The 23,302-nt window shown below is 35.2% G+C and overlaps 1 protein-coding gene across 4 annotated transcripts in view; it reads right to left on the reverse strand.

Moving 5' to 3' along the window:
• MUSK (muscle associated receptor tyrosine kinase) overlaps positions 1 to 23,302 on the reverse strand; it is a 137,195-nt gene that overhangs the window by 57,142 nt on the left and 56,751 nt on the right. For 3 of the 4 annotated variants that reach the window (XM_023201329.3, XM_023201320.3, XM_026456251.1), the window contains exon 6: positions 4,678 to 4,802. In XM_023201329.3, coding sequence (XP_023057097.2) covers positions 4,678 to 4,802 — 125 coding nt within the window. Of the gene's footprint in view, positions 1 to 4,677; positions 4,803 to 10,271; positions 10,302 to 23,302 lie in introns of all 4 variants that reach the window. The other variant, XM_023201325.3, reaches the window with a different exon arrangement.

The raw sequence follows: 23,302 nt of genomic DNA on the forward strand, positions 1-23,302 counted from the left end.
CCTCCCTACCTCCCACCCAACCTTTTTGGGGTCATAAATAGCAGGCAGAAGAATGAGTGAGCATGAGGTAAGAAGCCAACTGCAATTTTTTCTTACATGAAAGTTAACCTGAAATATCCCTGAGAACGGAGGAACTGTGAATGCCATTGGATGCTTTGGTTATTACTTAGGACTAGACACTTAAATAACTAAGTTGGGACAATGTTAATGATTTAAAATCAACTAATAGTAACCAGAAAAATCACAGAGCCTGCTTAAGGTAGGCTTAAATAGTAGCAAAAGAACTTGCTCTGCTGAATATTTTAAAATGACAAAGAAAATAATAAGATTGTGTTGCATGCAAGTTATGTTCATTAACACCAGAGTTACAGTAATAATAATCTTAGCTCACATGTTTAACTCTCGTTTATGGACCTGAAATCCTAAAAGAGAAATCAAATATAAAATTAAGAAAAATAAATATATAGAAAGATGGTATTATAATCAAAGAATCGGACATTTCCAGCAAATTCTGGAAGATAAAGAGAAGTGATTGGATAGATAGAAAAATTAACAACAACTAAATAGCTGAAACCTAGCGCAAAAGAAGAGACTTATCGAGAGGAGAATGGATACATTTTCCCTATAAAGTCATGGAAAATTTCAAACTTCAGATAGCATGGGGCTGTAAGCAGGAGCCAACTTTAAGAAAGTCAGCAAAGTAATTGAAGAACTCTGGGAGCTATTGTGTATGCATATGGCACCAGTCTGAGGCATCTACCTGTGAGATAGAGATTGTGAATGAGATTTTCCGTTGTGAGTTCCTATAGCTGACAATCATGGTGGACACTAGAGCTTGACAATAACCTGACAGATAAAATGGGGCCCCCTATTTCCTCCACAAACATATGTAGAGCATAAAGAAGAGAAAGATTGAAGTTTTGAAAGAAATTCATTTAATTGGAATCTACATAGAAAGAATGTGGAGAAGAGAGAAGCAGTAATTATTGGTATAGTAGAGGAAAATGTCTCTGAGTATAAGAGAGACTTGCATCTCAACTTTCTCACCTTAAGTTCTGTATCAAAGGAAACTATGTAAACTTGCCAGTCTGTTCTATGAGGTTGGAAAAATAGTAACCAAACCTGATCATCATAGCCTACTAAAAGACAAAATCATTTGTATTATTGAAAATAGATGTAAATAATCCTGAAAAACATGCAGAAAATTGAAACAGCACAATTAAAAAATTAAACAAGGCCGGGCACGGTGGCTCATGCCTGTAATCCTAACACTTTGAGAGGCTGAGGTGGGTAGATCACGAGGTCAGGAGTTTGAGACCATCCTGGTTAACACGGTGAAACCCCATCTCTACTAAAAATACAAAAAATTAGCCGGATGTGGTGGCGGGCACCTGTAGTCCCAGCTACTCGGGAGGCTGAGGCAGGAGAATGGCGTGAACCCGGGAGGCAGAGCTTGCAGTGAGCTGGGATCACGCCACTGCACTCCAGCCTGGGTGACAGAGCGATACTCTGTCTCGGAAAAAAAAAAAAAAAAATTAAACAAAAAAGCTATGTATTCAGAAATGAAAGAATGGTTCAACATAAGGGAAACTTTGCAGTTTAAAGTGAAAAATGACATGCTCATCAAAAAGTGGATGTAATTGATGATGAAGTGTTTTATTGATTTTAAAATACATTTATGTTAAAAAATAATTATCAAATTAAGAATAAAAACAAATTTTCTTAACCTCATAAAGAGTATCAGAAACTAAAGATTCAGTGCAAACCAAAGTGGTTAAAGTCTATACAATGACAATAAAAATCCATGATAGGTTTCTGTCTCAGATGTTGATGTTAGGTTATTCAGACAAAGTTAAACAGTGAAAAAAATTAAAATTTTGAAAAAAATATTTTAATAGATGTAACAAACTAAGAAAATCTCATTTACCCTTAGAGAATTTTCCAAACCCAGAAAATTTGAACTTTCCTTTGGATGGCCTTAGGGAGTCAGGAGATAAATCAAAACTTCATGCCCATAAGAGTCTAATAAGTGATATAATAAATTAAGGTATAGAGTCTAATAAGAGATATAATAAATTATGATCTAAAAGAACTGGATATCAGGGAGCTATTAGTGTGAACTACAAGTTAAATAGTCCACATAATGAAATACTGGCCATGTTATAATTATCTGGGATGCCCAAGGAGCTTCATACCTTGAGCTTAGCTGAAGGTGGTATGAGATTAGCAGTAACCTCTTGTCCCTGGCAGAAACAAGCAAAATTCTCTCTGGAGAAAAATACCTTCATCTAGACCTCAAAATAGTTCCTGATATTTTTACTCAAAACAATGCACAGCAGATAACCAAAGATAACTAGGCACACAAGGAAACAACACAAAATGAACAAGAATCAGTGGAAAAACAGACGACAGAAAGAGACCTACAGTGGCACCTCATCTCACTCAAATAAAAGCAAAGTTGTCTAAATGACCACACAGGCCTATAGGATCCACAATGCCTACCTCTCATTTCTTGATTCTTTGCTTACTCACCTCTAACCACATTGGTCTCTTTGCTGTTTTTCTAACATGTCATGTATACTATTATCTCAGACACTGTCTAGATATCTTCCCCCAGTTATCTATGTAACTTCACCCTTCAACTCCTTCAGATCTTTGTTCAAATGTCTTTGTCTGAATGAACCTTCACCGATCATTCTTTTAAAAATATAATCTTCCTCCTGAGGTCTAACTTTCTGTTTAAAATGTTTCTTAATTTAAATTTTTATGGATATATAATAGTTGTACATATTTACGGGGTACATGTGAAATTTTAATATAATCATACAACGTGTAATGATCAAATTAGGGTAATTGGGATATCCATCACCTAAATAATTTGTCATCTGTTTGTGCTAGGAACATTCCAATTCCACTCTTCTAGATATTTTGAAATACACAATAAATACTGTATTGTGCTATGTAGTTCAATGTTGTGAACTATATATAGTTGTCCTACTGTGCTATTGCTATGGTTTGGATCTGTGTCCCCACCAAGTCTCAAGTCAAATTGTAACTCGCAGTGTTGGAGTTGGGCCTGGCGTGGGGTGACTGGATCATGGGGGCAGAAGACTCATGAATGGGTTAGCACCATCCCCTCAGTGCTGTTCTCATGATAGTGAGTGAGTGAGTGAATTATTGTGAGATCTGGTTGTTTAAATGTGTGTAGCACCTCTCCTCTCCCTTCGTCCTGCTCTGGCCATATGAGATGTCTTGCTCCCACTTTGCTTTCTACCATGATTGTAAGTTTCTTGAGGCCTCCCCAGAAGCAGAAGCCATCATGCTTCCTAAACAGCCTGCAGAAGCATGAGCCAATTAAATCTCTTTTCTTTATAAATTACCCAGTCTCAGATATTACTTTATCATGATGTGAGAACTGACTAATATAGCTACTAAGCACTCAATGTTATTCCTTCTAACTATTGGTATGTACCCATGAACCAACCCCTCTTTATCCCCCCTTCCCCACTACCCTTCCCAGCCTCTGCTATTTATCATTCTACTCTCTATCTTCATGAGATCAGTTGTTTTAGCTCCCACATATGAGAGAGAACGTGAAATACTTGTCTTTCTGTGTCTGGCTTATTTCACTTAACATAATGTCCTGCGGTTCCATCCATGTTGTTGCAAATAACAGGATTTTATTCATCTTATGGATTAGTAATATTTCATTGTGTATATGTACCACATTTTCTGTATACATTCATCCATTGATGGACACTTAGGTTGATTCTATATCTTGGTTATTGTGAATAGTGCCACAATAAAAATGGGAGTGGAGATACCTCTTAAATATACTGATTTTCTTTCTTTTGACTGTATATCCAGTAGTGGGATTGCTGGATCATATGGCAGTTCCATTTTTAGCTTTTTGAGTATCCTTCATAGTGACTGTAGTAATTCCCATTCCCACGAACAGTGTAGGAGAGTCTGATTTCTCCTAAGGTTGAATTTTCTGTCTCCTTTTCCTGATTTATTTTTCTCCATAGCATTTGACACCATACACATACAACATGTATTTTCCTGTATTTCCCCATGAGAAGGTAAGCTCTTTGAGGGCAGATAACTTTGCCTGTTTTGTTTACTCCTGTATCCACAGGGTCTAGAATAGTGTTTGATGTTCAGAAGCTCAATATGTATTGGTAGAATGAATAAATAAATAAATGTATGTAGGTAAAGTGCTTGGAATAGGGCCTGGCTGAAAATAACTACTTAATATACATCAGTTATTATTACTACTATTAAAAATGAAGAAAAGAATGTTGAACTGACACAGATTCTAACTCTGGATTACTTTTCATCAAAATAGCCTCTAGCAGGGAACTAATCTTTCAGTGATGAGTTTTATGAAATTATTTTACTTATATGGGAAGATATTATTACCACTTCCCATTTACACAAAGGCATAAAGAAAGAATTTGGTTTTCTAGTATTCCTCACAATACAAGGAAGGAAGCAAACTTTTGGAGTTTGATTTCTATGGCAATGGCTTCTAGGACAAAGGTATTGGGAGGCTTTGAAAAGTGGTATAGATGAGACCAATGACAGAGATCTGGGTAACTACAAATTTATGGTCTATCCTGCAGTTCACCACCAATGGGTCTTCCCCAGACAAGTCCCCACACACATGACACTCACAGCATTTCCGTTTTCAATCCAGGTGATGGTGGGGACAGGAATGCCTGTTGCTGTACAGTGCAGGGTCACAAAGGAGCCAAAGGTGACATTGTGGGATTCAGGAGCCCGCAGGATCCTGGCAAAAACTGTTAGGAAGACAGAAGTGGTGAGTGATGCTCCTGTAGGAAATGGTCAAGCTAGAGCGGTCTTTTAAAAATGCAAATTAGACCATGTTCCCCTGTGTCCAGTTCTTCAGTGTTTGCTCTGTTTTAAGGATAATACCATATGCCATGGCCAAGCCTCCAAGCCGTTTATGTTATAACCCTACATTTCTCACCACTCAAGGACACACTGAGCTTGTTCTTAACATAGAAACTTGCCCTTGTTCTTCCTCTGCCTAGACCACTCATCCCCCAGATCCTCAAGTAGTAGGTTCCTTGAATCATTCAAGTCTCTGTTTAAGTGACATTTTCTCAGAAAGGTCCTTCTTAATCACCCAAAATCAAGTGTAATCCTCCCCCCATTCACTTTTCAGCAGCCTACATTATTGTCTTTACAGACCTTACAACTATCTGAAATTACCTTATTTATTTTTTACTTGTCTATAATTCCCCTTTCCCATTAAATTGTTTGAAGCCAAAAGCCTTGCCTTTTGTTCACTGCTGTATTGTTTCAGGCAGAGTTCCTGACCAGAGCAAGCACAGGATAGTATTTTATTGAATTAATCAAATAATTATACTTTACACCCTCAACTGTATCATAGTGGGAGGACAGAAAAATTGTGTCAAACTTTTCAGATGACATATTGGGCAAAAAAAAGAGAATATTTTAGATAAAATGTAGGCAGGAGACTGAGTAATTTCTATTCCTTTCTGACCACTGATTAAGTAAGAGGAAGTTATTTTGATGTAGGAAGAAATTTTACCTTTAAAGCGTGGGATTGAGGTTCGCAATGCATTGTAAATTGTGGCATACTTAGATTCACAGAATCATTAAACTTGGAAGAGACTCCAGAGATCAGCTAAATTCCTGCTCTTATCTTACAGATGTGGAAACAAAATCTTTTTTAATTTAAGTAAGTTGGTTTCCCAAGGTAACAAGTAGATGAGTGGGAAACCTGGACTCAGGTCTTCTGACTTCAAATTCAGTGTTTGTTTAAACTATTATGGAATCTTTTGGATGGCCTATTATACTGTAAATATATTTTAAACTCCTAGTTTTTGATTTCTAGGACTTAGAGTATGAAGCCCCAATTAACACAATGCTTTGAAACTTAGTTCTAGTTAAATTGAAATTTGTGAAGATTGGATTCTAAACTAAAGTATGGGGAGACCACATGTGCTAGATAAGGAGATATGCAGGACAATGATAGAAGAGGTCCAGAGCAGTGTTTCAAGTTGGTCTGATTGTTAAATACCTCTTAAAAAGCATTGCATAATTTAAAGAGATTAAAGAACATTTGATTTGTTTGACAATTGAAGGCTTTTTACAGATTTAAATTAATTTGACTTCCTCTCTTTTGATATTGACATATTAAATATAGAAATGTGGGGCCCAAAAGCCAGGAGAAAAGAAATGCAAGGAAGGTGCTATCTTCAAGGCAAAAAATTATTAATAAAATAACAAAGAACGCTGTCAAATGTTTAAAATGAAGCTGAATCTGTCCCCCAAAACCAAAATTGAGGCTGACTTCAAGTAAATCCTGGGGTCTAATTAACAAGCTACAAAAATTAAAAGGTTGAGGAACATTTCAAAGAACACTATGAAGATGCAATTCAATCAAACCCAGACACTTAACAGGGAAAATCATTAGCATCGGGGAATAAAAAAGGAAGAGTGATGATCCATTATAGACTACAAGAGATGTAAGGGACATATTACCCAAATGCAATGTATGGCTCTGCTTGGATTCTTATTCTCCCAACTTAATCTAAATTCACACGTTGTAGACTCTTAACAAGTAACACTGAAAGGCATCCTAGTGAGGGTGCATCCGGGTACTCTTCTAATGTTTTCTGGTTACAATAATGGAGACATAGAGTCCACGTTCATCATTTGGCTAAAATAACTCTTGTAGGGGTTGGGGCTATGCTTGTGTTTCCTAAATTTTTTGAGTGTGGGACTACTGCATGACCATCTATGGATCCCATTGCCCCCGAGAATCTGAAACAAGCAGGATCTTTGAGAGATTTGGAAAATCTAGCACATTTCAGTCTCACATGTGCTAGAAAACTGTTCTAGTAACATTGACTATACCCTTGAACTTTTTGAATCAAAAAGGCTTTTTGAATGAAAGCCTTCTGGCTGAAGATGAACAGAATAAAAAATTGGAGAATAATGTAATTTCCATTATGTTTTACTGCTTTAATTTATAAAGCCAAGAGTTTTAATTTGGGGACTTTAAATTATTCCTGGAAATATAGTAATCAGAAAGGTTTTATTTTGTCCTAATTTACAGCAGCTTTTTTTTTTTCTTTTGGCTGTTATTATATTATTTGGAATATCATTTGGGCTTATTGCAAAACCTCTGATTATCCACATTGCGCAACACAAGTAAGCATAGTGTGGGATGGTAAATAAAATAGTCAATTCAACGTGACTTTGGAATTAATTTAACTAATGTACTATTCTGCCCTCCATTGGAACTTTTTGGGGGCTCCAGTGGGGCACAGGCGGGTACAGGAGTACTACTGACATAGCTTCGTGAATGTGAGACTGCCGATAAACTTCTCCCTGAAGGGGGCAGATATACTTTCGCTGGCCATGGGCTTCATTAAGTGGAGTGGGTTAGGTTAAGAGGACAAAAAGGCCAGGAATTAAAGGGAAGCTGCTTTCTCCTGCACTCTCACATTCTCTAAACGATAACATAGAAACTCAACCCCCTTATTTCAGTACTGAAAGTTAGTTTCCACCCTTCCTTCCAGTCTTCCTCCCTTCTCAAAGGAGATAGCAGATGTCTTTTGGGTTTCTACTCAAATGTTTCCTTATCATAGTACTTTCTCATCCCCATTCCTCTTACCCTTGTTTGTATTTTATCATAACACCACTATCTGAATCATTTGGCAATTACTGATTTATTTGTTTGCTTGTTTGTTTTTTGTCTGTCTTTCCCCTCTAGAATGTAAGCATCACAAGGGCAAGGTTTGCTTTACTTTTTGACATGAGCTGACTGACACAATCTACATATCTATCTATGTATCTATCTCTAGTTCTAGAATCCTGCATGGTGCATATATATGGTAGGCACTCAATGAATATTTGCTAAGTGAACGAATAAATAAATGAATGAACATAGTGACTTCTCTGATAAGGTTGGGGGAAGGCACTTGGATATGTTATGTGTATCTCAGTCCTATTCTGAGCTATCAGTCTCCCAGCTCTCTTGCATCTAAGAAGGATGTGTGTAAGTAAGTTCACCAGGTCAGGGCTTCTTCATCCTACAAGTATGAGTGAAGGGGAAAGAGTGGGGTGGGGAGGAGGAGGATGAGGAAACAGAAGTTATGTTAGTCTAATTCTCACATGGAATAGAAATCTTTGTTTTTCATTCCAGCCTTATCAGCAATAAAGCTGATATATTTTTACCCAACTCTGACAATTGCATAATACTCAGATTTACCATTTTCAAATATGAAAGATAAAAAGGTAATGAGGGAAATTTTGACATGTTTTTCAAGCATCATAAACAATAAAGTCAGTTGCAATTAAAAATAAATGCCAGACTAAACTCCATGAATAATAATACACCTGCAATAACAAACTTGGGACATAGGTCAACAGTAAATCTCATTATTTCAGTGGTAGTCACAAGCTGAAAATGCATTCTAGGTCATCAATTTAAAAAGTGATATGACATGTTTCTTGTTAAATAAAATGGGCATAGAATATCCCTATATTGTGTTTTATTTGCATAAAAGAATATAAAAGTGTTTTGTTACATAAACAAACCACTTAATAGAAGGAGCATTAAATTACTTAGTTGGAAAGCATTTATAACTGTTTTGATATGGATTTTTAAACAAAAAAGTCATCAAACCACTCTTTCCATACATAGTCTTATCCATAATTCTCCAATTCACTGTGAGCCTAAGCCACCTGCTTTCCTGTGGGCAGGCAAGTGCATCTGCAACATGGAAAATAGACACAGGTAATATTTTTATCTCTGGGTTTTCTCTCATGGGATTTATTCATGAGTTTGGGGCTTTAATGTCTCTTGGGCAGACTTGCAGGCTAACTGCAAGTGGAGAATCCTATATTCAAAATTGGGCTCAAGAAGCCAGCAATTCTAAAATCTTTTATAACATACCCACATTATATTCTCTCTCTCCTTATTTCAAAGCACTTTCAGATACATAATCAGTTTTATTATTGATTGTCATCTTCAGGAGTAATATATAGTAAAAAGATAAAGGCATAATTCACTCTGAAGTTGCACTGGAGTGTAGTAAAAAGCCCAAGGGACAGAGGATCCACATTAAGTCCTGAAATAAATGAGTGGTTTGGCTGGAGATGAACTACCTCTCTTTTCTTGGTAAGGGAGCAGTGCCAGAGGAATACTTAAGTCTCTTATCAATTTCTATTTCGGAGAAGTTATTTCAAAGGACACAATGAGCTCCCATGGATTTTCTTTTCCCTTGCTCTTTTGTTATTTTCTAGCTTCCTTTGAAAGGGTTTTTAGGTTACATGATTCAAACCAACAATAACTGATAGAAATAAATTAAGAAAAAAAGTCACACAGGACCAGGCAAAATGCTTTTTTACTTGCATTTAGTTGTAAGCAACCCAGTATTTAAAAATAAGAAAACATTATCTGTACTTTATATGAGATACTAAGATAAGGAGGTATAAGGAGGTACAGTTTTAAATAATACCAGTTTAAGATTAATCCCTACAGACAACTCTATTACATGAGAGCTCACGAATTTCATCCCCCAAATATCAAATTTTAGGTTAGAAGAGCACAAAGTTTGGGGCTTAATCAGAATGCAAGGTACTTTTTTATTTTTTTTTAACAGAAAACAGAAACTGTTGACAGAAAGCTGTTAGAAAAAAGTAGAATTTTTCCCAAATTTAATTTCCAGCTATTTTCCTCTAATCATATTCCACTACATATATATGTCTCTGTGCAATTAAAATAACTTAATTTTTATTGATTTGGAGCAATTGCATAATACTCCTGATCTTGTTGAAATCATCACAGTAAAAACCAAATTGGCACCTTGACATCCTAACATTTATCCAAAAACTGTAAAGCCCCCTACTCCCCTCAAAAAGTCTTTTAGTCAAAGGGTAGCTTTCTTTTCCAGTCTATGTGGGATTTATACTCTCATGCTAATTTATTTCATTTCATTTTGTTTGTTTTTCCAGAGACACCAAATTTAAACATTTCTTTTAACTCGATCTTTCTTAAGAAATGCAAATGGTCAGTAAGCATATTATATAATAAAGAAGCCTATCTAATAACACTGTTAAGTGCTGTGACTTAATATTCCCTATACATTGTTTGTTATTTCTTTAAAAAATGGCACTTAGAGCTGTTTATAAGGTCGGCAAAAATAAACAGTTGAAAAGAGCTACACATTTAAAAAGAAGCCATGCAGAAAGAAAAAAAAAAATACCTTTAGTATCTTGTTCAGGTTCACTTTCTTCTGTTAATAAAAACAAGACAAAACAAACACACACAATAAACACGCAAACAAAACAACACATCATGAAAAGGGAAATCTTTGACCACAGAAACATCAATTGTGCAACAAGATTAATTAGAAGCTGCTTGTTTCTTATTTCAATAAGAAACAAATGCAATCAAGGGAAACTGCTGACCTTTTGAAAGCAAACTATTAAACGACATAAGATTTCAAAATGATTACTTTTAGCCAGGCAGTATTATACAGAAAATAAACTACAGAGCACCTAACAATGTAGCTCTTTCATGAATTTTTATTCTAATGTTGACAATTACCCTTTCTTTCAAGGCTACAGAGTGCCTACTATTCTCATACATTGCGTTCCCCCCTCTTAGCTCAGAGTCTCCTCTTACCAGGCCCTGCTGTGAAGTCAGTGGTGTTGAATCTGGGATCTCAGCTATCATTTCTATGGCAATAGACTCATGTTGTGGTAAACAGAGGATTAGGGGGTTTCTGCAGAATAGAACCTACCACCAACAGAGATCTGCAACTCTGCACCAACACAGAAGCTGCTTGGAGAGCAGAAAAGAGCAAATCATTACCTTCTGGGAATCTACTAAGGAAGTAAGGTCCACAGGATATTGTAAAATGTTTAGATTGGATAGAAAGAATTGAGAATTTATAAATGTTTAAAAATCCTAGAAGAGAGACAACAAAACCAAATTAATTGTTCCACAATGTTTAATATAACCATGTTAGACATAGTCCCCACATGGAACTCTAGTTTTCTTTCCTGACGTTTTATTTGTTCATGTCAATTTGAACCTTTCTTAGAGTTAGTAATAAGTCAACTGCAATATTTATTTGTAAGTAAAAAATGGTCATGCTATTGCTAACAACATTCAATGATAACAACATTCAATGCATAGTCCTTCACAGATTATGGATATTTTCATGCACATTTTTTACGTGATCTCGTTTAACTCTCGCCACATCTCTGTAATTGAACATAATTGATATTATCCAGCCTAAGTTTGTGAACCTGTACATGCAGTGGAAATGATCTGCCAGCAACCGCATCATGGATGCCAAGGACCATGCATCCATCCAGATGAACTTCGCCAAGGCTGACAAGGTTATAGGCAGGTTTAATGGTCAATTTAAAATCTATACTGTCTGTAGGGCCATTCTCAGAATGGGTGAGTCAGATGACTCCATTCTCTGACTGGCAAGACCAACAGCATCTCAAGGAACTTCTGATTGGAGAGAATTGTGAGTGTTGAATATTTGTCATAAATAAATAGTGAAACCCTTCACTTTCTCTCCCCAAAATTAGCTCATTTTCTGGACAAAGGATCTAAGTCTTAGAGATTTGCTGCAGGTGCAGAGCCAGAAATTCAACCCCCTTTATAGACATTGAGTCTTCCCAATGAGAAGGTCTTATATTTACACTTAACACCCAATCCCCTTACATTTAAGTGAATTTGTAATTCCTCATTGAGATTCTACTGTCTGAACTTTCCCTACCTCCATCAACTCAGTGGTACATTCTTGGTTTTTGTTTTTAAGCATCAAGTTCAAAAACTATTTAAAACTTCTAAATTGAATACATTTATTGTTAAAAGGAGATTTAGAGGTTGTCCATCAAATATACCTTCAAATGAAGAAATCTTTTTTTTTACAATATTCCTAACGGTGCCTGGTAAAGCACAGGTATTGGATAAATATTAGTTTCTTTCATATTTAAAACTGGTCATCTGGACATTAGGAAACTGCAGATTCCCTGTCTGTATCACAGACTTCAATCAGGAGAAATAAAAGAAGGTCCATGACTGGGCCTGATTAGACTGAAAAATTGCATTTGAATGCCTTTGGGCTGGACACAACTTTCCAGAGCCCCAGAACAATGTGCTTGTTTCTAAGTTTGGAACAAAACAAAACAAAACAAAACAAAACAAACAAACAAACAAAAAAAACCACACACTCTCTCCCTTTTTATTTTCCCTTTATCAGCCAAGTAACTTAGAGTGGTTGGGATGGCCATGGTGTTTTTACACGGATATTAAGTGTCTTTATTCTGCAACTGTGGTATCTCCAAAACTTTATTCCACTGAAGTTAAGAGTATCAGTAATTTTTTTCCATCAGTAAATTTTGAGAATTATATTCACTTGTCATTTTCTTCTCTTAGAGTGTTCTTTGTCGGGGTTCAAGGGCAACTGCAGGTCAATTCTGAGTCTCCTTTCAGTTTTGCTCCATGACCTATACAGGACTATGCTTGAACTCTACTTTGAGTATAGGCTCAATTTTAGACAATGTTAATTTTCCTTTGACGTTTTTCACGTTGATGTTATTGCTGTTACTACTGTTCGTTTTGCCTTATTTGTTTGGGATTGGAAGCAGTGCAAAATTTTGAAAGAATACACCTATTTCATCCACTGTAAATAAACAGTGGATGAACTCAAGAAATGAAAGAATGTCTAAGATTTGTCATTTTCCTAGGAGGAAGCTTGGAAGTTCTACCAGAAATTATAGTTTCAGTTATAGACTATCAAAATTTCTTTCTAATGCAAATATTTTATACCTCTTTATAGATACAAATTTATATATTTATGCATTAACATACACACATTTACATGCATGCGCACACAATTGAGGTTACTTTAAATTAGAGAAAATTATGCAAGAAAAGTCTATAGGCCTATTTAAGCTCAGGTATAGTTATTCACTGTATGACTTTGTTGGTCATTTTAAGCTCAAACAGTAGTCCTAGTTTTTCCACATAACCCTGCTTGCCTAGCCTACTATGATCACCCTTGACTTCTGAACTTGTTGTCTTACCACTTATCAATTTTAAAATATTCTGCTTCATATTCTTTATTCCCATTTAATTACTAAATTTTTATTTAACTGTTTTATATGTAATGCATTGTTCTTGTCTTCCAAACTGATTTGTAATCTTCTTTAGGGAGGTTAGGGCTAGAATTAAACTGGCATTAGTATCACACTTTTGTTGTTGGTTTATTTTCCTCTAAAGTCCAGCACAGTCTCTTGCAGAAAGAAGAACATGCTTATTGTTAAATAAGTTATTTGCCAGTTGCATTAGTGGGTCATTTTCATCTGATTTTGTTGGAATTGTCCAATAGGATATTTAGAATAATCAATGACTGCTCTTATTGGACTAATCGGAGACATAATTTATTCAGTTCACTTCAACATCCAAGGTAAATAGTAATCCATAATTTTCTTGAAAAGTTTTATTTATGAGAAACTCAGTATCATAGTAGCAACACATTTTGAACTGTGTTATAAAAGAGAGAGAATATCTGTAAATCAAAATCAAACCAAAACCAATCTCTATAATCACTATCCATAAGACCTTTTCCTACTTCTATCCACCTAACAAGAATGAAAAAAGAAATTCATCAAATAGTTTTGTTTCCAAGATTGATAGCCACAATTTAACATTCTGATTGCTCACTTTTGAACTCACGTTTCTCTTATTTTGTGGTACTCAGAACAAAGTTAACACAGAGAGAGTCTAACAAATTCTAAGAAGAGCAAGATCCTAAGTGCTCAGCTTCTATGCAGACATATTTGCATAATTTTTATTTAGTCATATGACACAGCACATTAATTTCATTGAAAATCATGAATATCCAACCCTTGTTTTTAATATCTTCCTAATAGTTTATCTACCCAAGTTTGAATGTGAATGTGTGTGTGTGTGTGTGTGTGTTATGATTCTAGAGAAGATAAAATAAGTTTTTCCTACTCAATTCACTGTATTACTTGTTTGGAGAAAGAATTTGGAGGGGAAATCTATTGTTACATAGAAGAAGGAAAGCCATAAAGATTCCATGATAAAAATAAAAGAAAAAACATTTAGTAAAATCATACAGATTACATAGACCTGTGGAAAGAAAGAGACAAAACCAGAAGAGAAAACAGACAGAGCTGTGGAAAGGTCTGTCTTCTTTTGACATAAGAGTGGATGCTGCCAAGAAGATAACAGGAATTTGGCCATGTAGAGTCAAAGTCTCAGAAAAGATTGAAATCACACATTCTTTGTGCTTTGTTAGATGGCACAGGGACCTCCTCTTTCTGCTAATGGAGTTATCATGAGACAAAACATGCAAATAAAGCAAACAGAATTTGGAGGTGAAGCCAAATAAGATCTGGCTAGCTCCACTTTGGGAGAGGTATTTTGGAAAGATTTGAGTAATAATCAAATACTGAAATCATGAAGGGAAAGAATTTGAGATATGTATGAAAGGACTCCTTTGAACATGCGCATTCCAAAGAGCTTTCAGGTATACTGGTCAATTTCTTATCTCAGTGATTAGGGTCAAGTCAATGTAAGTAATAAATCATGTAGTGGCATATAGCATAAAGATTAAGTGAAGGGACTCTGGATTTAGGCTGCCTGGTTAGAAGCCTTGTTATACAATTAATTTCTAATAGGGTATTTCTGCTATATAGGAAAACTGTTAATATATGTGTACATAAATATGTGTTTTATTTGTAAATAGGATTAATTATCATATTAGCTAAAGTAGCTTTGGAGTTGATACTCTTGTGTTTTCTAGATGGATAAAAATATCACTTTTAAACATCAATACTTTTGACTTCTTTCAAACAATAATATAAATTTTTATTTTTATATATTCAGCTAGATAGAATATATATATATATAATAATGATAGCACAAAAAGTACGAATCAAGTTGGTGTTATCATATCACAATTCAGTCATCTAGCTAGAATATAAGTACATAGCAATAATGAAGATATAATATTTGCTACCTAAAAAGACAAAGCCATATTAAAAAACAAGATGAACATCTCAGTATATAAGAAAGCAGACAAAACACAACAGATAAGCAGTTGCTGCTGAGTTCTAATTCTGTAAACAGAGAAAGGGACTTGAAGTTTGATTTCTCTAGAAGTGTACTATATGAGGTGGGGGACTGGAGGCTCACTGCTTGAAACCAAAGCAGTCATAGCATTGTAGTCAGAACATGTGTTATGCTTTTGACTATTTTAGTGACTGGGTCTGGATTGAATGCCAAAACATTGCAGAATGGGGGCCTACAATTGCTCCTTGAAATATCTTATTTGAATGAAGGAAGTAGAGGGCAACCCCCAACATTACTGGAAAAGGAATAAATTATTTCAGAGAGATGATGATAAGATTTATAATGGCAAATCATAATTTCAAAGCACATTAGGAAAGCAATTGCTAAGCAAGAACAAATTGACTTTTGACTTAATGAATTCAGTAACTGGGGGATTAATTTACTCTGGAAGAAAGTGAAGAAGTTCAAAAGGAGTTTAAGAACCTCATATAATAGTATCTGTATAAAAATACATTATAAAACAAACAGGCAAATTTGATTTACATATAATAGTAGAAGTGCTAGAAATTAAAAAGATAATAACAAGCAGAGACACAAAAGATATGATAAACTCAAGCTTGCACAAGGCCAAGTGAAGAAATAATGAATCAGATGATGGCACTTAAGCCATCATACAGCCCTGAGGCCAGAGAGAAAGACTGACGGAAATGCGAAAGGTTAACTAAAAGATGGGAAGAACAGATTTAGAGCTCTAATGTATGTTTATAGGAGAGAAGTAGAGAAGAGAAGGAATAGCAGAGAGGTTACATTTGAAGACAAAATGGTGGAGATTTTCTAGGCTTGAAGCAATACCTGAATCCCCAGATCAGTTAAAGTGGTGGCTTTTAAAACTCAAAATTCATTAAATCACTTATGAAGTTTAAGCAAGCAAACAAACAAACAATTAAATGCTGGACACACGATTTAGGTTACTGAATCAAAATTTTTTGCCTGGGTTTTGGGGATGAGTATTTTGCAGAAGTACTTGAAGACTGCCTTTCAAGTGGCAGTGGGATTGCAAACCACTGCCATAATTGTGCATAGGACGATTAATAAAAACAATTTGACATTGTTGTCGTTTTTAAAAATTTTTTCATTTCTGAGATTTTGGTGCACCCATCACCTGAGCAGGGTACACCGTACCCAATATGTAGTCTTTTATCCCTCACCCCCCTTCCACTCTTTTCCCCTGAGTCCCCAAAGTCTAATGTATCATTCTTATACCTTTGCTTCCTCATTATTTTAGCTCCCACTTATGCGTGAAAACATGCAATGTTTAGTTTTCCATTCCTGAGTTACTTCTCTTAGAATAATGATCTCCAATTCCATCCAGGTTGCTGTGAATACCATTATTTCATTCCTTTTTATGGCTAAGTAGTATTCCGTGGTATGTGTATATATATACACACACACACACACATATATATACACATATGTGTGTATATATATGTCTATGTAGTAGTATTCCATGGTGTGTGTGTATGTGTGTGTGTGGATATTTATATATATATATATTATATGTATATATATATATATATATCACATTTTCTTTATCCACTGGTTGATTCATGGGCATTTGGGCTGGTTCTATATTTTTGCAATTGCAAATTGTGCTACTATGAACATGGAAATGTAAGCATCCTTTTTGTATAATCACTTCTTTTCCTCTGGGTAGATGCCTAGTCGTGGGATTGCTGGATAAAATGGTAGATCTACTTTAATTCTTTAAAGAATCTCCACACTGTTTTCCATAGTGGTTGTACTAGTTTACATTCCCACCAACAATGTAAAAGTGTTCCCTTTTCACCACATCCATGCCAACACCTATTATTTTTTATTATAGCCATTCTTGCAGGAGTAAGGTGATATAACATTGTGGTTTTGATTTGCATTTCCCTGATAATTAGTGATGTTGAGCATTTTTCCATATGCTTGTTTGGCCATTTGTATATCTTTTTCTGAGATTATCTGTTCACGTCCTTAGCCCACTTTTTGATGGGAATTTTTTTTTTTTTTTTTTTTTTTTTTTTTTGTCTTGCTGTTTGAGTTCTTTGTAGATTCTGGATATTAGTCCTTTGTCAGATCCATTATTTGCAAAATTTTCTCCCACTCTGGGGGTTGTCTGTTAACTCTCCTGATTATTTCTTTTGCTGTACAGAAGCTTGTCAGTTTAATTAAGTCAAATCTTTTTTTTTTTTTTTTTTTTTTTCAAGATGGTGTCTCGCTCTGTTGCCCAGGCTGGATTGTAGTCACACTATCTCAGATCACTGCAACCTGCACCTCTCAGGTTCAAGTGATTCTTCTGCCTCAGCCTCCAGAGTAGCTGGGACTACAGGCACATACCACTACATCCAGTTAATTTTTGTATTATTGTAGAGATGGGGTTTCACCATGTTGGCCAGCCTGGTCTTGAACTCCTGTCCTTAAGTGATCTGCCAGCCTTGGTCTTCCAAAGTGAGGTGATTACAGGCATGACCCAATGCACCCGGCCAAGTCCCATCTATTTTTCTTTGTTTCTTTTTTTTTTTTTTTTTTTGCATTTGCTTTTAGTTCTTGGTCATGAAGTCTTTGCCTAAGCCAATGTCTAGAAGAGTTTTTCTGATGTTATCTTCTAGAACTTTTATGGTTCTAGGTCTTCAATTTAAGTCCTTGATCCATCTTGAATTGATTTTTGTAAAAGGTGAGAGAAGAGGATCCAGTTTCTTTCTTCTACATGTGGCTTGCCAGTTATCCCAGCACCATTTATTGAATAGGATGTCCTTTCCCCAGTTTATACTTTTGTTTGCTTTGTCAAAGATCAGTTAGCTGTAAGTATTTGGCTTTATTTCTGGGTTCACTATTCAGTTCCACCAATCTCTGTGACCATTTTTATACCAGTACCATGCTGTTTTGGTGTCTGTGACATTGTAGTATAGTTTGAAGTTGGGTAAGGCAATGCCTCCAGATTTGTTCTTTTTACTTAGTCTTGCTTTGGCCATGTGGGCTCTTTTTAGGTTCCATATGAATTTTAGGATTGCTTTTTTTAAATTCTGTGAAGAGTAGTGGTGGTATTTCAATGGGAATTGCATTGAATGACCTAAAGCAATGACCATTGCTTTAGGCAGTATGGTCATTTTCACAATATTGATTCTACCCATCTATGAGCATGGGATGTGTTTCCATTTCTTTGTGCCATCTATGATTTCTTTCAGCAGTGTTTTGTAGTTTTCCTTGTAGAGGTCTTTCACCTCCTTGGTTAGGTATATTCCTAAGTATTTTATTTTTGTAGCTATTGTAAAAGTGGTTGAGTTCTTGATTTGATTCTCAGCTTGGTCACTGTTGGTGTATAGGAGAGCTGCTGTTTTGTGTACATTAATTTTGTATCCTGAAACTTTGCTGAATTCATCTACCAATTCTAGGAGCTTTTTGGATGAGTCTTTAGGGTTTTCTACGTATAAGATTATATCATCAGCAAACAATGACATTCTGACTTCCTCTTTACTGATTTGGATGCCCTTTATTTCTTTCTCTGGCTAGGACTTACAGTGCTATGTTGAATAGAAGTGGTGAAAGTGGGCATCCTTATCTTGTTCCAGTTCTCAGGGGTAATGCTTTCAACTTTTCCCCATTTAGTATAATGTTGGCTGTGGGTTTGTCATAGATGGCTTTTATTGCCTTAAGGTGTGTCTTTTCTATGCTGATTTTGCTGAGGGTTTTAACCATAAAGGGATGCCGGATTTTGTCAAATGCTTTTTCTATGTCTACTGAGATGATCATGTGATTTTTGTTTTTGATTCTGTTTATGTGGTGTATCACATGTATTGAGTTACATATGTTCAACCATCCCTGCATCCCTGGTATGAAACCCACTTGATCATGGTAGATTATCTTTTTGATATGTTGTTGAATTCAGTTCACTAGTACTTTGTTGAGAATTTTTGCATCTATGTTCATCAGGTGTATTGGTCTGTAGTTTTCTGTTTTGGTTATGTCCTTTCCTGGTTTGGTATTAGGGTGATACTGGCTTCATAGAATAATTTAGGGAGGATTCCCTCTTTGTCTATCTTGTGAAATAGTGTCAATAGGATTGGTATCAATTCTTCTTTGAATGTCTGATATAATTCAGCTATGAATCTATCTGGTCCTGGACTTTTTTTCTTGGCAGTTTTAAAATTACCATTTCAGTCTTGCTGCTTGTTATTGGTCTGCTCAGAGTTTCCACATCTTCCTGGTTTAATCTAAGAGGGTGATATATTTCCAGGAGTTTATCTGTCTCCTCTAGGTTTTCTAGTTTATGCCCATAAAGGTGTTCATATTGGCCTTGAATAATCTTTTGTATTTCTGTGGTATCAGTTGTAATATCTTCCATTTAATTTCTAATAAAGCTTATTTGCATGTTCTCTCTTCTTTTCTTGGTTAATCTAGCTAATGGTCTATCAATTTTATTTATCTTTTCAAAGAACCAGCTTTTTGTTTTATTTATCTTTTGTATTGTTTTCCATTTCAATTTCATTTAGTTCTACTCTCATCTTTTTTATTTCTTTTCCTCTTCTGCCTTTGTGTTTAGATTGTTCTTGTTTCACCAACTGCATGGAGAATTGGAAGTGTGGCGTTGGATTGTATATATGTGCTTTTTCAGACTTTTTGATGTAGGCATTTAATGCTATGAATTTTCCTCTTAGCACTGCTTTTGCTGTATCCCAGAGGTTTTGATAGGCTGTGTCACTATTTGTTACTATTATTGTTCAGTTCAAAGAATTTTTTAATTTCCATCTTGACTTCATTGTTGACCCAACAATCATTCAGGAGCAGGTTATTTAGTTTCCACGTATTTTCATGGTTTTGCGGGTTCCTTTTGGAGTTGATTTCCAGTTTTATTTCACTGTGGTCTGAGAGAATATTTAATATAATTTCTATTTTCTTAAATTCACTGAGACTTGTTTTGTGGCCTATCATATGGTCTGTCTTGGAGAATGTTCCATGTGCTGATGAATACAATGTATATTCTGCAGTTGTTGGGTAGAATGTTCTGTAAATATCTGTTAGGTACATTTGTTGTAGGGTATAGTTTAATTCCATTTTTTCTTTGTTGACTTTGTCTTGATGATCTGTCCAGTGCTGTCAATGTAGTATTAAAGTCCCTCACTAATACTGTGTTGCCATCTCTCTTATTTTTAAGGTCTAGTAGTAATTGTTTTATAAATTTGGGCACTCCAGTGTTAAGGTGTATAAACAATTAGGATTGTGATATTTTCCTGTTGAACTAGTGCTTTTATCATTGTATATTGTCCCTCTTTGTCTTTCTTAACTGCTATTGCTCTATAGTTTGTTCTGTCTGATATGAAAATAGCTTCTCCTGCTCGCTTTTGGTGTCTCTTTGTATGGAGTATGTTTTTCTATCCCTTTACCTTAAGTTTATGTTAGTCCTTATTTTAGGTGAGTCTCTTGAAGACAGTAGAAACTTGGTTGGTGAATTTTTATCCATTCTGCTATTCTGATCTTTTAAGTGGAGCACTTAGTCCATTTACATTCAACATTAGTATTGAGATGAGAGGTACTATTCTATTCATTGTGCTATTTGTTGCCTGAATACCTTGTTGTTGTTGTTGTTTTCATTGTGTTATTGTTATATAGGTCCTGTGAGATGTATGTTTTAAAGAGGTTCTATTTTGGTGTATTTCCAGAATTTGTTTCAAGATTTAGATTTCATTTTAGATTGTAGTGCTGGTTTTGTGGTGGCTAATTCTCTCAGCATCTGTCTGGAAAAGACTGTATCTTTCCTTCATTTATGAAGCTTAGTTTCACTGGATACAAAATTATTGGCTGATAATTGTTTTGTTTTAGGAGGCTAAAAATAGGACCCCAATTTCTTCTAGCTTGTAGGGTTTCTGCTGGGAAATCTGCTGTTACTCTGATAGATTTTCCTTTTTAGGATACCTGATGCTTTTGCCTCACAGCTCTTAGTATTCTTTTCTTCATCTTGACTCTAGGTAACCTGATAACTATGTGCCTAGACAATGATCTTTTTGCAATGAATTTCCCAGGTGTTCTTTGAACTTCTTGTATTTGGATGTCTAGATCTCTAGCAAGGCCAAGGAAGTTTTCCTTGAATATTTCCTCAAATATGTTTTCCAGACTTTTAGATTTATCTTCTTTCTCTTCTTCCTTCCAACTATTCTTAGGTTTGGACTTTTAACGTAGTCCCAAACTTCTTCGAGGCTTTGTCCATTTTTAAAAATTATTTTTTCTTTGTCTTTGATGGATTTGGTTAATTCAAGCCTTGTCTTCAAGCTCTGAAGTTCTTTCTTCTGCTTGGTGATTCTGTTACTGAGACTTTCTGGTGCATTTTGCATTGACACTATTGTGTCAATAGTGTCAATGCGTGTAGTTTAAAAAATAGTCAATGTGTGTAGTTTAAAAATGTGTCCACAAATTCTCCCTTGGAAAAGTAGAGTGTAGTTCCTCTCCTCTCCTTGGAAGTAGGCTGGACTTAGACTCACTTCTAATAAATAGGATGTGGCAGAAGTGACTGTGTGTGGCTTTTGAAACTAGACCATGTAAAACATTACTAACTCCTCCCTGTTCTCTATTAGATCATCTACTCTGGGGGAAGCAAGGTGCCAGAGTGTGGGGACACTCAAGTAGCCTGAGGAGAGACCCACATGGGGAAGAAGGGAGGCTTTGCACTGGCCAGCTTCAATTTATAACAACTTAAGAGTCAACCACGTTTGAATTAGATCCTCCAGCCCAGTCAAGCTTTCAGATGACTGCAGAAGTGGCCAACATCTTGACTGCAAACATAATCCAGAGATCAGCCTGGGACCACTCTGTATTTCCTGAGTTGTAGAAACTAGGAAGTGATTGTTGTTTATTATTTTAAACCATTGAGTTTCTGTGTAATTGGTTACAGAGAAATAGATAACTAATACAGATACTATGACACATTGTAATAAAAGTACTGATTATCAAAGGTAAAGAGAAAAATGTAAAAGTTAACAGATAGAAGAACTCTGTTACCTATCAAAGAATTATAGTTACAATGACAGAACACTTCTCATCAATTGATGCAAGAAGACATAGGTCAATGATGAAGGAAAATATCTGTCAACTTAGATTTCAATATTCCCCTGAATGATCAGAGTAAAGCAGTGGCATTTTCAAACATACAAAGACAAAGATGTCTGCTCACAGATCTAATTGAATGAACTAATAAATAATATATTTCAGAAATAAGAAATTGGAAACAGAAGAAAAAAGGCACACGAAAACTGAATGATGAACACAGCAATTGATGGCATATATTGATAGAATTATTTAACTATGGACCATAAAATAATTCAATGTTTTAAGATAAATAAAATTTTGGATAATGCCAAGGAAAATGACAGAGGATGAGGGAAGATGCCATTAGAAGAGATTTTAAAGAATGATAAGACGCTTGCCTTAGTTAAGGAGACTGGAGAAGATACTATATGTTCTTAAACTTTGTTAGAATTATAGCATCATATATGTATATTAAAATGTAAAAGTAATCACTGAAATATAACATTGTGATCCATAATTTCAAAATCAGCAAAGTGGTTGTGGGGTGGGGTAAAGTGGAGAATTAAAAACCATATAACAATCCACCAGAAAACAGGAATTAAAAAAAGAAGCAGAGGAAAGAAACAGCATAATACATGATAGAAATCAGTCTAAAGAATAATAGAAATAAATTTTCAGAATAAATACAAAGACCTAACACTTATCTACTAAAAATAAAGTCTTTTGAATTGGATTACAAAAGTATTTAACTATATTCTGCTTACAAGATGGGAAGGAGGTTGGAAGAAAGGGATAGAAGAATACCAAACAAAGAGCACAGGAAAACACAAAACAAAAGAAAAATGTGGTAATGATATTAATATCAAACAATTCAGAATTATGACAAAAGGCATTATAAAAAAAGGGGTGGAAAGGAACATCATCCAAAGGTTAAAAATACAATCTACGGAGGAGGAATTACAACAATAATTAATGTATATGCACTTAACAATATAATTTCAAAACATAAAGGCTACACTGATAGAATTAAGAGAAGATATAAGAAAAGCTGCTAAGGCAAAGCTAAAGTTCTCCAAATTAAAGCCTATTGAGAGTTTTTTGTGA

The sequence above is a fragment of the Piliocolobus tephrosceles genome, chromosome 14 (genome assembly GCF_002776525.5).
Source record: "Piliocolobus tephrosceles isolate RC106 chromosome 14, ASM277652v3, whole genome shotgun sequence".
NCBI classification, from domain to species: domain Eukaryota; kingdom Metazoa; phylum Chordata; class Mammalia; order Primates; family Cercopithecidae; genus Piliocolobus; species Piliocolobus tephrosceles.